The sequence below is a fragment of the Aquila chrysaetos genome, chromosome Z, assembly GCF_900496995.4.
Source record: "Aquila chrysaetos chrysaetos chromosome Z, bAquChr1.4, whole genome shotgun sequence".
Taxonomy (NCBI): Eukaryota; Metazoa; Chordata; class Aves; order Accipitriformes; family Accipitridae; genus Aquila; species Aquila chrysaetos.
In genome coordinates this window covers 1,711,091-1,725,981 of record NC_044030.1, presented here as the reverse complement: position 1 = coordinate 1,725,981, position 14,891 = coordinate 1,711,091, and the positions used below count along the sequence as shown (strand labels likewise).

At 36.7% G+C, this 14,891-nt stretch overlaps 1 protein-coding gene across 4 annotated transcripts in view; it reads left to right on the top strand.

Moving 5' to 3' along the window:
- SLF1 (SMC5-SMC6 complex localization factor 1) overlaps positions 1 to 14,891 on the top strand; it is a 43,104-nt gene that overhangs the window by 7,032 nt on the left and 21,181 nt on the right. For 3 of the 4 annotated variants that reach the window (XM_030004915.2, XM_030004914.1, XM_030004912.1), the window contains exons 5-10: positions 343 to 505; positions 5,683 to 5,814; positions 7,806 to 7,859; positions 11,665 to 11,823; positions 12,364 to 12,530; positions 13,920 to 14,057. In XM_030004915.2, the coding sequence (XP_029860775.1) occupies positions 343 to 505; positions 5,683 to 5,814; positions 7,806 to 7,859; positions 11,665 to 11,823; positions 12,364 to 12,530; positions 13,920 to 14,057 (813 nt within the window). The remainder of the gene's footprint in view (positions 1 to 342; positions 506 to 5,682; positions 5,815 to 7,805; positions 7,860 to 11,664; positions 11,824 to 12,363; positions 12,531 to 13,919; positions 14,058 to 14,891) is intronic. The other variant, XM_030004916.1, reaches the window with a different exon arrangement.

Here is a 14,891-nt window from a genome sequence, read left to right as displayed (position 1 = left end):
ATTGTGGGGGGTATAATGCAATAAATTACAGCTGCTGTCACCAAATTTGATCTTTGAAAAAATGCACGGATAAAGCTTTCTATCAGATATGTAGGAGGTGTACATTGATTTTATTTAATAGTGTTAAATTGTGAAGAGAAGCATGTTGTGTTAAGTGCGTTCTTTGCTTTTCTGAAGGCTATTAAGAGCCCTTTTTATCCTCCTAATGAGGTTCGGCAGTGCCATACATCTAGAACCCTTATTCTCTTGCACTTGCATGCTTCTAGTTTGTGAATTATAATGTAGCTTTAGGCAGTATTAACGTAATGCAGTAAATACATCTTTCCAAATATGTTTATTTAGAGTGCTTCAAGCTGGAAAGGCGACCATATGTTCATCTCAAAATGAAGAGTGCAATATAACTCACATATTCATCAATAATAACATTTTTCCTATGCAAAACAAAAAATGTCTCTCTGAAGCTCCGTACTACCCTTTGCAATATATAGGAGATTACCTTTTTGAGGTAAGTAAATTAAAAAACATATCTAAAATTAGTTTTTCATTGTCATTGTTAGCTATTTATGTCAGGTTTACTTATTACTGTAAATAATGTGACATTAATAATAGAGGGGAATATGTTTTGTAATTTGATTAAAGGTAACACAACTTTCTCATTCTAGGACTGTTTATCCAAGAGAAGAGAAGGCTCATGAATGTATATAAATACCTGAAGGGAGGGTACAAAGAAGACAGAGCCAGGCTGTTGTTAGTGGTGCCCTGTGACAGGACAAGAGGCAGTGGGCACAAACTGAAGCACAGGAGGTTCTGTCTGAAAGTCAGGAAGCAGTTTTCTTTTTTTTTTTTTTTTTTTTTTTTTTTTACTGTGAGAGTGATGGGGCAATGGAACAGGTTGCCCAAAGAGGCTGTAGAGTCTCCATCCTTGGCAATATTCAAAAGCTGTCCAGGCATGGTCCTGAGCAACTGGCTCTAGGTGGCCCTTCTTGGGCTGGGGATTTGGTGATGATCTCCAGACATCCCTTCCAACTTCAGTCATTCTGTGATTCTGTAATACAAAAATTGTCTTTCCAAAAGCAGTGTTTTGTTCCAGATCAGAAGAAACAACACCAAGGGAGCATACATTATTTATTCTTCCTTTTCATGTTCTTCCTTGGCTCCTGCTTTGTGCTAGTATTACTGGAAAAATTAGACTGCAGGAGGAAGCTCCAGCATAGTTGACCATCAACTAAACAGTTATTCACAAAATACCAAGAAAAAAATTAATTATTTTTCATTTATATTATCTTTATTTTGATAAGGGTTTCAAATGTGTGTAGGTATCGTATCTATCTGTCTACCTGCATATGTGAATATATATATATATATTTTACTGGGTTTGGCAGTATTACAATGTTACCTTCATGCTTCAAGATCAGTGTAATGTGAAGTCAGTTGACAAAAGAAGTTAACTGAATTATTCTATCTTTTTTTTTTTTTTTCATAACGCTATAGGTAGACTGCGGTAAAAGTCTGTAGCTTATTTTGTTAAAATTCAGATTCTTAACTCCAAATCCAGTTTGCTAGCCATCCTTCATGGCTGGGAAGAACGGGTGGTTGCAATGTGAGTTTTGTAAGGGAAGAGTGTACTAGGCAGGGAAAATTCACCTAGACTATTTCTCTGCTAGGAATCTAATGTAAGCTTGTCACCTATATTCCCTTTTCAGTCAAGGCACTGAGCTTGACGCTGCAAGAATTGTAATTTCCTAAAATAGTTGTATGAACTGCTATCTGAGCATACCTTTAACTCTCCATTACTGTAGAAAAATCATTCCATACTTGTAGACAAAATTAAACGAAAAGTTTCTATAAGCAACCAGCAACTCTATGAGAATATATCAGCATGCCAAGAGGACTTGTTAAGAATGTCTCATATACCAACAGTTTATATACTGTAATGCTTCTCCATTTGCAGAACTCTGATCCATGGAGTCAGAAGGGACGTAATTGTCGGCATTCCGGAAAAGTTAATGAGTCCTTACAACTCAAATCACATGATGCTCACATGTGCAAAGACTAGATGCAACTTTGTGTCTTCCCATGTTAGAAAACCTGTTGCCATTCATGACAAAACTTGTTTCTCTTTTACTAGTCCAAAGTGGTAAATTCTTGAGAAGGCAAGCTCTCTATTTCTTGGTTGGTAGAAGAGGATTCTCCAAAGTCCCTGTAAAAGCTTTCTTCTGTTAACTAAACTAGAACACGAGAAAGTACATCATGAGATCCACTAAGACTTGAGGACCTGGATGGACCTTATTTGAAGAGAGAAGCTACACTAAAAATCATCATTCCAGAAAGATGGAGTTTTTTGTTGGAATGGCTAAGCCAGATGAAGCATCCAGCAGTGCAGTATCAAATGGTTCAGAGTGTTGGGTCTACCATTAAGCTCCAAAATTGGATCAGGAGTTAAATTTACAGTGATGCAAAAGATAAGGCAGAGCAAGAAAAGCAGCTTGTTTCTCTTCCAGCTTTCCATCTGAACTGTGAGGGGACGTTCCATTGTTCAGTGAATTTTCTTGTATGTGCAGAATTCACTAGAACTAGAATTTTTTCTTACCATTTCCCTTGAGAGAGGGAGAGATGCCTCATGATTTATAGTGGTTTGCTTACCAGATGCACTGTTCAGAACTTCTTAGGATTTTGACCTGGGAACTACTCGAGAGCCTCAGGAGATTCTTTTAGTCTGCTAACTCCTCAGACTGTGGCACAATTTTAGTCAACTGCTAATTGAAAATACTACCTTTGCAAGCAAGTAGGAGCTAAAACTGTGTTTTGTTATGAGGAACAACCTACTTCATTTGAAAATCCTTTGGATTCTTCAGATCTGTCGTGGTTTAACCACAGCTAGCAACTAAGCCCCACACAGCCGCTCACTCACTCCCCTGTGGTGGGAGTGGGGAGAGAATTGGAAGGGTAGTAACAGTGAGAAAACTCATGGGTTGAGATAAAGACAGTTTAATAGGGAAAACAAAAGTTGGACACGCAAGCAAAGCAAAACAAGGAATTCACTCAGCACTTCCCACGGGCAGGCAGGTGTTCAGCCATCTCCAGAAAAACAGGGCTCCATCACGCCTAACCGTGACTTGGGAAGACAAACACCATAGCTCCGAATGTTCCCCCTTCCTTCTTTCCCCTGATTTATTTGCTGAGCGTGACGTCCTATGGTCTGGAATATCCCTTTGGTCAGTTGGGGTCAGCTGTCCCGGCTGTGTCCCCTCCCAACTCCTTGTGCCCCCCCAGCCTGCTCGCTCGTGGGGTGGGGGGAGAAGCAGAAGAGGCCTTGGCTCTGTGCAAGCACTGCTCAGCAATAACTAACACATCCCTGTGTCATCAACACTGTTTCCAGCACAAATCCAAAACATAGCCCCATACTAACTACTGGGAAGAAAATTAACCTATTTGTCCCAGCAAAAACCAGGACAAAATCAAAGCATATACTTTGCTCTGCCTGTTCTAATGAGCAGTAAAGATGTTACAAAAGGGTGAGAAGAGGCCTGAAAGGTCTTAATGTTTATACCATGAATAAAACACATCAACGTGGGATCTCAGTCTAGTGCTTACTCTCTTAATGAAACTTGTTCACGGAAACTGTTCTCTATTACACCTTTCAGCTAAGATAGACATTTACATTTAATAGAGGAATGAGTGTCAAGTTTTTATGGCTACCTCACCTTTTATTGATCACTATGAGAATAAAGTGTTTCTTGCTATGCACCCTGGATTCCTCCCAGGTGTGATAACGGGTTTCCATCTTAACCAGTCCATTAACTTGCATGTATCTTTTTTTTCTTAGATTTCATTAAAGTAACTCACTTCAGAGGCCAAGAGAGCATTAGCTTTCTATTTAAATGCATCTAAAGAACTCAGAAAACTGCCAAGACTCCTAGTCTCTTAAAAGGAAAAGAATAAAACATAGGCAATCAAATCGCAGCACTTGTCCAAATGTATTAGGCTTTATCAAATAATGTTACGGACACGCTGTTTTCTCTCCCTCCCAGAAGTACTTGGCACATAATTCATTAGAACATTCCAACTTTGTAAATTTGTAGTCCTGTTATTTGCTATTTCTAGCAAAAATAAATACCTCCCTTCCTCCCCTAAACACCCACATATATGTCCAGATGCTGAATTCAGCAAAACAGTTTTATATTCTTTTTCCCAGTGGAACTGCCTGATGTTCAGACTATTCTTGCTGTGATTTTTTTTGAACCAATTCTTTGCTTCATCTTTATATTTCAGAATCTGTTCTTATAATCTCAACCTCATAACTCTAGTGTTAAAATACTCTGAGGGGTTGTCATTAATGATTTGATCCTACAAGGTGTCAGATTTATTGGTTCAAGATATTAAAACTCATGCATGATTTTAGGGAGCTAGTCTCATACTTAAACAGAGACCTTAAATGCTTTGTTGGATACGTGCTGGAATTCATAAAATTTTGCCAAGATGGTACTATAAATTGTTTGAATGTAAGTATTTTTATAAGCGTGTTGAAAATAATGTGCAGAAAGTGCCACAAGAAGTAAAGACTAGTTAATGCATCAGAGTTCAGTTATCCCTGACTTGTCTAAAGCTATTTAGAGCTCTTTTCAAGTTACCAAAAATACTAAACTCTCTTCTGTAATGTGCAACAAACTGGGTATTTGTTTAGAAATACAGCTATGCATATGCCAAATACTTTTGGTTTGAATTATACATTTAAGGGAAAATCTGAAAACAGGGTGAAATGTGTGGTGTTTGAAACTTTATCTTGAAAACTTAAATGTATAAACTGTTCATGGCTTGCATCTTGTCATTACATGCACTACTGTGGTTTTTTGCCTACTGTTATTTCCCACATTTCCCATTCTTGATTCATTCATGAGATTTAGGTTTTTGAATTAGAAGGCAAGCTACCCCAAGCCCTTCACACCTCCCAATAAAAAATGGCCATCAGTACTGTGACCAAGGGGAACAGTTCACCTGTATCTACGTGTATCTTTGATGAAAAGCATACATTGAAACTCTTACTGAAATGTATTGTTCTCATATCCTGAAATAACCTCTAAATATTTTTTGTGGTTATTTTTTACTAACAAAAATTAACTTTTGGCTTCTCTGAGAGTCTTTTCAGAAGGAGTTGGAAACCAGGTTAAGAAATACTTCCTCATTCCCTGTGCTGAAGAAATAGCTGGAAACAATAGGTGGACTTAGAGAATAAAGTCTTTTAAAAAAAAAGAACTTTTAAATTTTAAATTACCGGTTTAGTTCAGGCTTATAGGCAAGAACTGAAAAGACTACATTTTTGACTAATTGAAAAGGTATGGGCTTTGTTTTTAGTTTTTGAAAAGTCCAAAGAAAGAATCCATTATGGAAACACAGCTCTTGTTTCAGCCACAGGGATTGGGTCAGAGTTAGTCAGTTAGGAAAAATAATTATGGGGGAGTCTACATTGATAATTCCTATGCTATAGCTTCCTACAAGATCGGTGGTTTGTTTCCAAACCACCAGCTGTTTATCTGGCATGTAATGTAGACCCTTGAACAAGTACATAAGCATGCATATGCACACAAGGGTTTGCAGTAGAATATATAGACAGACTTGGCACATAAAAGCTGGTTTAGAGCACTAGCTTTGAAACTAAAAAAAGTATTTTTTTGCTCTGCACAGAATGAAATACAAAATACTGAGGATATCCAAATGAACCATTTCCTGGCTGCACAAGAAACAGACCAAAACGTATCTAACATGCAACTTGCTGAAATGAAAAATGCTGTTATAAAACATATGTATTTTGCTGCGGTAAGTAATAATCAGTTAATGCTTTCTTAGCATAAAATGTAAATTGTATATTATTAAATTCATCTTTCATTACCGTACTGAGCTAGTAAAGTAGATATTTTAACATCTTTTGAAATGGTAATAATGCCTTTTAACCTGCAGTGTTTAGTAATCACATATTTACTGCATCTACCATTAGTTAAAATATAATTTAGTAGTGGTAATTGGTAGGCATGGGTGTGTGGAAGACATGGTGGGCTACTTGAATTCTTGGCATAATATATAAGATTAGTAGCTAATATTGTTGAACAAAATGTCTTTGGATTACAGTCTTTCTGTGACTTTGCTGTTACCTAGCTGAATTACACTAACACAGTTTTAAAACTAACCATATCTCAGAGCAAGTATTTTGTTGACTCATATGAATGTTTTTTATTACAAGTAAAAAATAGAGCTAAATGCACTCCTTTGTTTTAATGTTGTCACATATCTAATCCTGATAAATGTGCTACATTAGTAATGTAAATTGTAAAAATTGTAAAAAACAATTACTTTGAGTTAGGATATATTATCTCTGTAAGTTACAGTGGTGCAGATGGTAGCGTGTAAGTGTTTTTGTAGGAGCTTGCTTACATGAAGCACTGTATGATTTTGTAAATGCAAAATCAGGTCCTCTATGTATATTAATGTAAGTTCTTAGTAGCAAAAGAATTAGAGTTTTAAAGTCCTCAATGTACACAGTGGTTAAACACAAGATTAACAAATGGAAGGCTCATGCTGCTTAAATCTATACAGCTTCAAATGCTACGTCTTTTATCAGTGACATTTGCTATATCTTCCAGACCTTTAAAAAATAAATGTGTTGATGACTTTTCATGTATACTACACACAAGTGCACTTCTTAGCAGATTGTCTTTCCTTTAAACTATTATGTAGTTACGTGCAGATGGAGTAATCGTAATCCTAAAGACAATCTCTCCTAAAAGACCTTTTTGGTAACGTGTTGTCGTGGCTTAACCCCAGCCACTAACTAAGCACCATGCAGCTGCTTGGTCGCTCCCATGGGGGAGAGAATCGGAAAAAAAAGAAAACTTGTGTTAAGAGGTGAGATGGTTTGAAAGGACAGAAAAGGAAGATAATAATAATATAATAGAAGAATTAGAATATACAGAACAGGTGATGCACAATGCAGTTGCTCACCATTTGCTGACCAATGCCCAGTCAGTTCCCAAGTGGCAATCTCCACCCCGCAGGCCAACTCCCCCAGTTTATGTACTGGGCATGATGTCACATGGTCTGGAATACCCCTTTGGCCAGCTTCGCTCAGCTGCCCTGGCTGTGTGCCCTCCCAACTTCTTGTGCCCCTCCAGCCTTCTTTCTAGCTGCACATGAGAAGCTGAAAATTCCTTGACTTAGTCTAAACACTACTTAGCAACAACTGAAAACATCAGTGTGTTATCAACATTCTTCTCATCCTAAATCCAGAACATAGCATTATGCCAGCTACTAGGAAGAAAAATAACTCTATCCCGGGTGAAACCATAAGACATGTATTAGTAAGATGGTAACACCAGGTCATAACTAAAGATAGCAATAATAGTAATACATTTTTGCACTGACTGCCATATCTTCACATTATAGGTGACTTGCAAGAGGAATCCAAAGTTTCCATTTTGCCATAGAAAAACTGAAAACACTTAATATTTTTCGATGTGGTTAAGTGGACCAAATCTAGTAAAACTGCCTTACATAGCAACCACATAAAGAAGCAGCAGAGAATAATAGGAAAAATGGGGAGAAAAATTGCACATATTATTTTCTTTTTACGTCACTAATCCTCTGTTTCACAATTTTGCCATCCAAATGCTAAAAAATATAAATAGATTGCTCTGTTGAATGTTTTGCTTGAACAGTGTTTAACCAAAGTTGCCATTTGGGGGGGGTTTATACAGTATTTATTGAATATGTTTATCGGTATCCAGTGTGCAGGTTGACTTTCTCCTGTTTTACAGGCTGTTAAGCACAGGTTTGCTCAAAAAGACCAGCTGAATAAATGCAGTCTGGAGGTAAGGATTCTCACAGAGAGGGCATGTTGCATATATGGAATTTTATTACAAAGTTAGGCAAACTTACTTTCATAGTGAAATTAGTTATAGAAGAAACATTTTAAAATATTTCTTATCCAAAACTAATAAAATTATTGAGAGTTATAGAGCATTGTTGGAATATTGTTGAATGTTGTTCATTCTTAAAACACTTTCAGTACTGTCCCCTTTATTACAAAGAAACTCTGTAATCTTGCTGGTTAAGAGAACTTTACCAGTTAATGTTAAAAGAAAAGAAGCAAAGATGTCCTAACGTGATTCAGAGCATCTTAAATTATTCAAGCACTGTATTTATGCAGTAGCGATAAACAGAAACTTTTTGTAGTGCTTACCTGTTTCTGCTAGTAGGGACAGACTTCAGCTAAAAGTTGTCTCACTGTAGGAGGAAACAGTAGTTGTTCTTATACCATAAGCCTTAAACATCATCATGCGGGTTTCAGAGTCTACTGAAGCACAGATTGCAAGTAGAATACGTTATCTTTTCCAGTCCTGTTTTCATAATGACTTTGACTTAATTTCTTTTTTTGTACTATTTAGTTAATATCTCATTTTTCTTCCCATTAAGCCAAATGTATGCCATAAATCAGGTACAGGTCAGCAACAGGTTTTATTAAGTCGTTGTTACATCTTAAGTAAACAAATATTTTCAAAATTTTCCCTTTTCTATCTATACTACTAAGAATAAATCTTTAAATAATGTTGAAGCATTACCTCTTAGGACTTAAAAAGCATTATACATAGTAGCTGTAAGCTACTATACTTTATATGGTAATTTGTGTTACTTAAACGTTAAAATGGGAAACACTTAAAGAATATCAAGGCCAGGTTGGATGGGGCTTTGAGCAACCTGGTCTAGTGGAAGGTGTCCCTGCCCATGGCAGGGGGGCTGGAACTAGATGATCTTTAAGGTCCCTTCCAACCCAAACCATTCTATAATTCTATGATCTATTAGCTTCCTGTATTTCTTGGTAGGTAAAGATTTGGTATCTTCATGAGCCTTACTACATAAATAGTTACTTGATACATAAATGAGGTTCCAGTCTGACAAAATGAGCTCTCAGGCTTCACAGAAATTTCTTTTTATCTGATTGCTTTCTACTGACAGAGTAAGGAAGGGAGGAGAAAAATATATTTAAAACATGAGCACTAAAACGCCTTTGTCATCGTCCAACACTACCATTAATGGGCAAAATGCTGTGTGCATTTTTGTTACTGAAGATATTTGCATTGAAATTTAATGTTGATGCTTAGTTTATTTAATTTGTTTGAAAAAAAACTTTAGCTTTCTTAACACTTGTAAGCTGAAATTGTTATTCTGTACTCTTAATACAATTTTTTGTTAGGAAATTTTAAGCCGAATTCTAATACTTTCCTTATGCATGCCCTGCTGCTGTCTTTTGTTGCTTTGTGAAATATCCATTGCTAGCCTTTGCATCTGATATGGGACTTTTATAGGCAGTATATTTATGGCTTTTAAAAACACGTCTAATAAACATTTCCAATAATACTAGTGAAGTAAAATAAAACCTACAAACTAAATTAACAGATTAGAACTACATACTATATTCAGTCATCTCTCTTTGCATCTCCTAGGAAGGCTTAACTCAACTATCTAGCATCTTCCCTAAAATATTTATTTCTCTTTTGTCAGCTTCTCTTCCACATTATGCTATATAAACAGAACTTACTGTCTGTGGACCTTCATTTTTCATTTGTTTCTGCTCAAAGTTTTAATGGTTGTACCAGCAATGCGTCACAAGAGACTGCTAGTTCTTCATCAGAATGCGAGCCAATGCAGTTATGTACAGTTTACTGAATATTAAGGCCCTACAATAGGTGTCTCCTGATATTGAAAAAGTTCATTACCTCAGTTTTCTATCATCCTTCCTTACCCCTTACAAATAAGCTGAAAACTGGTTCTCCAGTTCCTCCTTATCTTGAACGTAATGCAAAAGGCCTTATGCTCTCCCAAAACAGCTTTGTTTCAGCGTACTTTCCGAATAATGCATCAACGTTCCCGTTTCTTCTAGTACCAGAATTTTCAAGAGATACAAGTTGCAATCACAATATAAAAAGACGGATGCTGGTACGATCACCAGTAGAAACATGCTTGTACATGCACAATATACTGAGTCATCTTCACACATCTTAAATCCAGGCAACAGAGAAGTTGTTCTTTGACTGCCATTAAACAGTTTATGATTGCTCTTTAGATGTGCTGTTTGCATATAATTAACATTACAAAAGTATGAATGCAACCATTATTTCCAAAAGAAATAATGCGAAGATTTTAATAGTGCATATATGAATGAGAAAATTGAAATAAATGTGAGTTGCAAATGCCAGATGCACAAAGACTTGATTAAAAGAAAATTGTCTAGATGAGCAGCTTGCTTTATTGTTAATGTAACAACGGAATACATTAGGAATCTGAGAAATGAAACATTTGCAAAGAAACTAAATATCTAATGCTAAGGTGGAGCTCATTGACTGAGACTTTAGCTGTGATTTAATTATGATTATAATTTCTTTCAGAGTCTTTTCAGGTTTGACCTGAGCTCCTAATGTTTTTCTTTTATTACTGACACATCTTTGGAAACTATCTTGCCAATAGCAGTGTACTTCGTAGACCTCAAGACCACAATTGAACTCGAAGTCTGTGTTAAATTTTAAACTAATTTTAAAACAATTGGTAGGATATCTTGAGTAGCTTTAGCTAATGTACGTTAGGAGCCAAGTTTTTTGGCAGAGATCATGAAGTCTACAAGGGGTTTTCAGGGACTAAAGCAACAATAAATTTATGTAACTGTTTAATTCGTAGCAGTCCAGTCAGTGATCTTCCTGACTCTGCTGCTCTCAGTTGTGACTCCCTATCCCAGTTTCTTTGAATTTACCAGAGCCTCAGGCTGTGTGATCAAACAAAATAGCTGGATTTCAAAACAGACGTTGTCAGGCAGAGGGAAGCTGTACTTCAATTAGCAATATAGTTGCAATTGGTCTCTGCGTCTTAGCTTTGGCTTGAACCTGGACTAGAGAAAAGATGTAAATAGCAACGTAGCTGAGAACTTCAATAGCTCCTCTTTCATATCATTAATCTGTGGAAATAAAGGTTTGGAAGGCTGGGAGTACAGGCAATAACAGGGAAATTGCAGGGCAGGTACGGCATTTCATGAAAGCCATTAGATCCTTCTGGGTCCTCTGAAAGCTTGCAAAGTTAAGTGTTTTCCTGTCATGAATGGCAGAGAATAAGAAGGAAGCCCTGTGCCATTAAGAAGATCTTCAGAGGTTTGAAATCCACTGGGATCAATACCTGTGCTATCTGTAGCATTAGCTGCTTCTCTGACTTGCTATATGGGAATAGGAGAACTAGGGAGGTAAAACAGTTACATGGTTTATGGTTTTATAATGTGTACTCGTAAATGATGTATTTCATGATTTTACATTTTTCTAATTTTTTTAGCTGTTCAGTGGTACTAATTATCTTACTGCTCCAGCCATATACTGTGGGCTGTACTCTGCACTTTTGGAAATATTAACACTCCTTTGCGTACCTTTCTGGAATAAATTATAGACAAGTTATTGAGTGTGTGAATAGAAATTTGTTTTTTAAAAGGGTAGATGTATTCAGATCTTCTAAGAGGAGAAGCACATTCTGAAACCTACTATCTATATTACCAACATTTTACTTAAAGATTTCCTGTCGGTTCTTGTAAGGTTTTTTTTTAATTAAGCTGTTCTTTTACTTACAAAGATATCTCTTTCCTAGGTTAAGTGTACTGACCTGTCCACAGGCAGATGGCATATACTTGAAGGATTAGTGGAAGAGTATTTGTTTCCTGATGTAATCACAGAACTTGCTGCTGGTCAAAAGTACTGTAAACCTCCCGTGCAACTTCTTCATTCTCTGCTAGAATATGTCCTATTGGTGAGAAATGAAGACTAAAGTATTATAAATATTAAAGCAAGAAATGGAAGTATTATGATCTCTGCTTCTGACATTGTATTTAGTGGTTTTTAGTGATGTATTCACCCTTCACTTTGTGTTCATCAATGTGTTTATTTTAAAAAGGGAAGAATTCAATACTGAAGGATTTTTTAAAACTAGTATTTATTTACAAGCTGTATGAATGTAGTGCTCTAAATATTGTGGAAGAATTAGCCCAGAATTTTCCTGCTTTTAAAAACAGCACATATGTGACTGTTCTTTTAACCTAGTAGGCCACAGATAGAGAGCTCATTTGAGAAGGTTTGTTCTAGGCAGTGGTGCATTCAGCTGAAATATCACACTAAAGCAAGCTCTCCTTGTTTCCTTGCTTTTTTTTGTAAACTCTGAATTTTGCATGTTACTTCACTGATTAAATTTAGTCACTTTGGCTTGTAAGGAATAAACAAAATATATTAACTCTTAGTGCTTATGGATCTTTGGCCAGTATGGAGCCAATATTATTTTCTCATTTTATTACAGGAAAATACCAATGCAATACTTCATGCTAAACTTCATCATGTTTTGTACCTTGTTCTCCAACATGATCCTCCTTGGAAGTCCCCGTCTATGTTAAAGTATTATTTGGATCTTCTTCAGTGTCCTGTCTGTAAGAAAGGCACGTGGTCCTTGCTAGAGATGCTTGTAAGGTAAGAAAGTTTAATGAGGTGTTAGATGCAATAGTTGTTATGTTACTCCAAACTCAGGGATGGGGGAGGAGGGTTGGAATTCTATTGTATCGAAGTCTCATTTTCACCAGAACAAGTTAACTGTATGTGAAAGTCTAGAATTGTAACTGAGATTTGGACCTTTCACTTTGTTTCAGTAAGTGTCAGCTCACAGGCAAAGGGGGGTTTTTTGGAAAGGAAAAAATGTACATTTTCTTGTCCTCCTTCCTTTTTTAAAAATTATTTATTTTTTTTTTTAAGCTTTCCACAAATTATAGTAAGTTACATGCTATTGCTGTTGTGTATGTCTATATATAAGCACACATGCACATACATATCTGCAGTTACAAAGCAAATTCCAGTCTTTTCTTACCAAACATGAAGCTTCATGTTATATTTTGATTTTAATCATAAACTTTGCCATCTTGTTCAGGAAGTCTGATTATATCCTATACATCTACAAATACAAGACTCAGTACATAGGAGCTGTTTGGGTAGTCTATGCTTTAGCTTGAGAACTCATTTTTTGTAATTTACATCAATAGAAATTAATTCTTCGTTTCATTGGAAAGAGAAACTGTACCTCTTCTTATTACTGTCATAAAATCTTAAGTAACATTTAAATACTTTGATACAACCGTGATTACAGATACATGAATGTGTATGATTGCAAGTATGTCTATAGTCTTGAAGGGCATTGAATCACTGTACTTGAATCACTGTAATTGGACATTTAATAGTTTTTATTAGGAACATGTCATAGGGAATGGAAGAGAATTTATTTTGTAAATGAAGTATTTTATCTTTTAGTACTTACTAGCAGAATGTGAATACCCAGCAGTTGTATACCTGGTGGTTCCAGTACTCAAAATTCTAGCCAAAAAAATGCGTTCTCACTTTACTTCAAAATTACCTCCATTGTGATAGACAATCATATGGCTTGATCACAAACTGTAGTCCTGTCAAATAGTATGTGTGAACTGTTATCTGAACTAAGGTTTGTACAATGTTACAGTATCTGTAAGATATTACAAGACTACCTTCTAATTAAAGGATTTTAAAGAAGTTCTGTTAAATTCAGTAATTGTACAGTACCTCAAGTAGAAACAGAAAAATACGGTTAAATCATTTAGTTTACACTGTAATACAAAATCTTCATCTATAACACAAAGCCCCAGTCACAAACATGTTAAAGCTGTATTTTAAAAAAAAAAATTAAAACCAGAAAGTTAGGCTTTAAAATGATGAATGTTGCTGGGGAGCAAGGTATTTCCTTGTCAAAATTGTCAAAAGTCAAAGCTGACTGTTTTGCCGATACATCAGACTATGATTTCTGTCATACAAATGGATTTTTCGATGTTTATTTTTCAGGTCTTGCCTTTATTGCAAAAACATTTGTCATGCAGTCTCAGTTTCAGGGAGAGGAGATGAACAGAGGATAGTTCACAAAACATTATTGAAGTTTTTCTTTGAGTTAATAAAAGCTGAAGTAGAGTTTCTGACAAAAAGGTGGGTTTTATAGGATAATACTTTAGTATTTTTTCACAGTTCGACATGCATTTCTGTATATAATTATATAATTCTGTATATAATCTATAATTCAATTAACGGTTAACTTTTGCTAGGGAGACAATTATCTTTCCTGCGTTTATGAAGTATAAAAAAAGTCTTGGCTTTGCTCTGCCTTTATATAGTGAAGTGTGGTGGGCTGGCCCCAGCTGGACACCAGTGTCCCACCAAGCCACTCTATCACTCCCCGCCTCAGCTGGACAGGGGAGAGAAAATATAACCAAAGGCTCGTGGGTCGAGATACGGACAGGGCGAGATCACTTGCCGATTACCATCACGGGCAAAATAGACTCGACTTGGGGAAAACTAATTTAATTTATTACCAATCAAACCAGAATAGGGTAATGAGAAATAAAACCGAATCTTAAAACACCTTCCCCCCACCCCTCTCTTCTTCCCGCCTCATTTCCACTCCCAATTTTCTCCACCTCCTTCATCCCAGCGGCGCAGGGGGACAGGGAATGGGGGATGGGGTCAGCTTGCCATACGTTGTCTCTGCTGCTCCTTCCTCCTCAGTGGGAGGACTCCTCACTCTCCCCCTGCTCAGGCGTGGGGTCCCTCCCACGGGAGACAGTCCTCCATGAACTTCTCCTTCGTGGGTCCTTCCCATGGGCTGCAGTTCTTCACAAACTGCTCCATTGTGGGTCCCTCCCACGGGCTGCAGTCCTTCAGGCACAGACTGCTCCAGCGTAGGTCCCCCACAGGGTCACAAGTCCTGCCAGAAAACCTGCTCCAGCGTGGGCTCTTCTCTCCACAGGGCCACAGGTCCTGCCA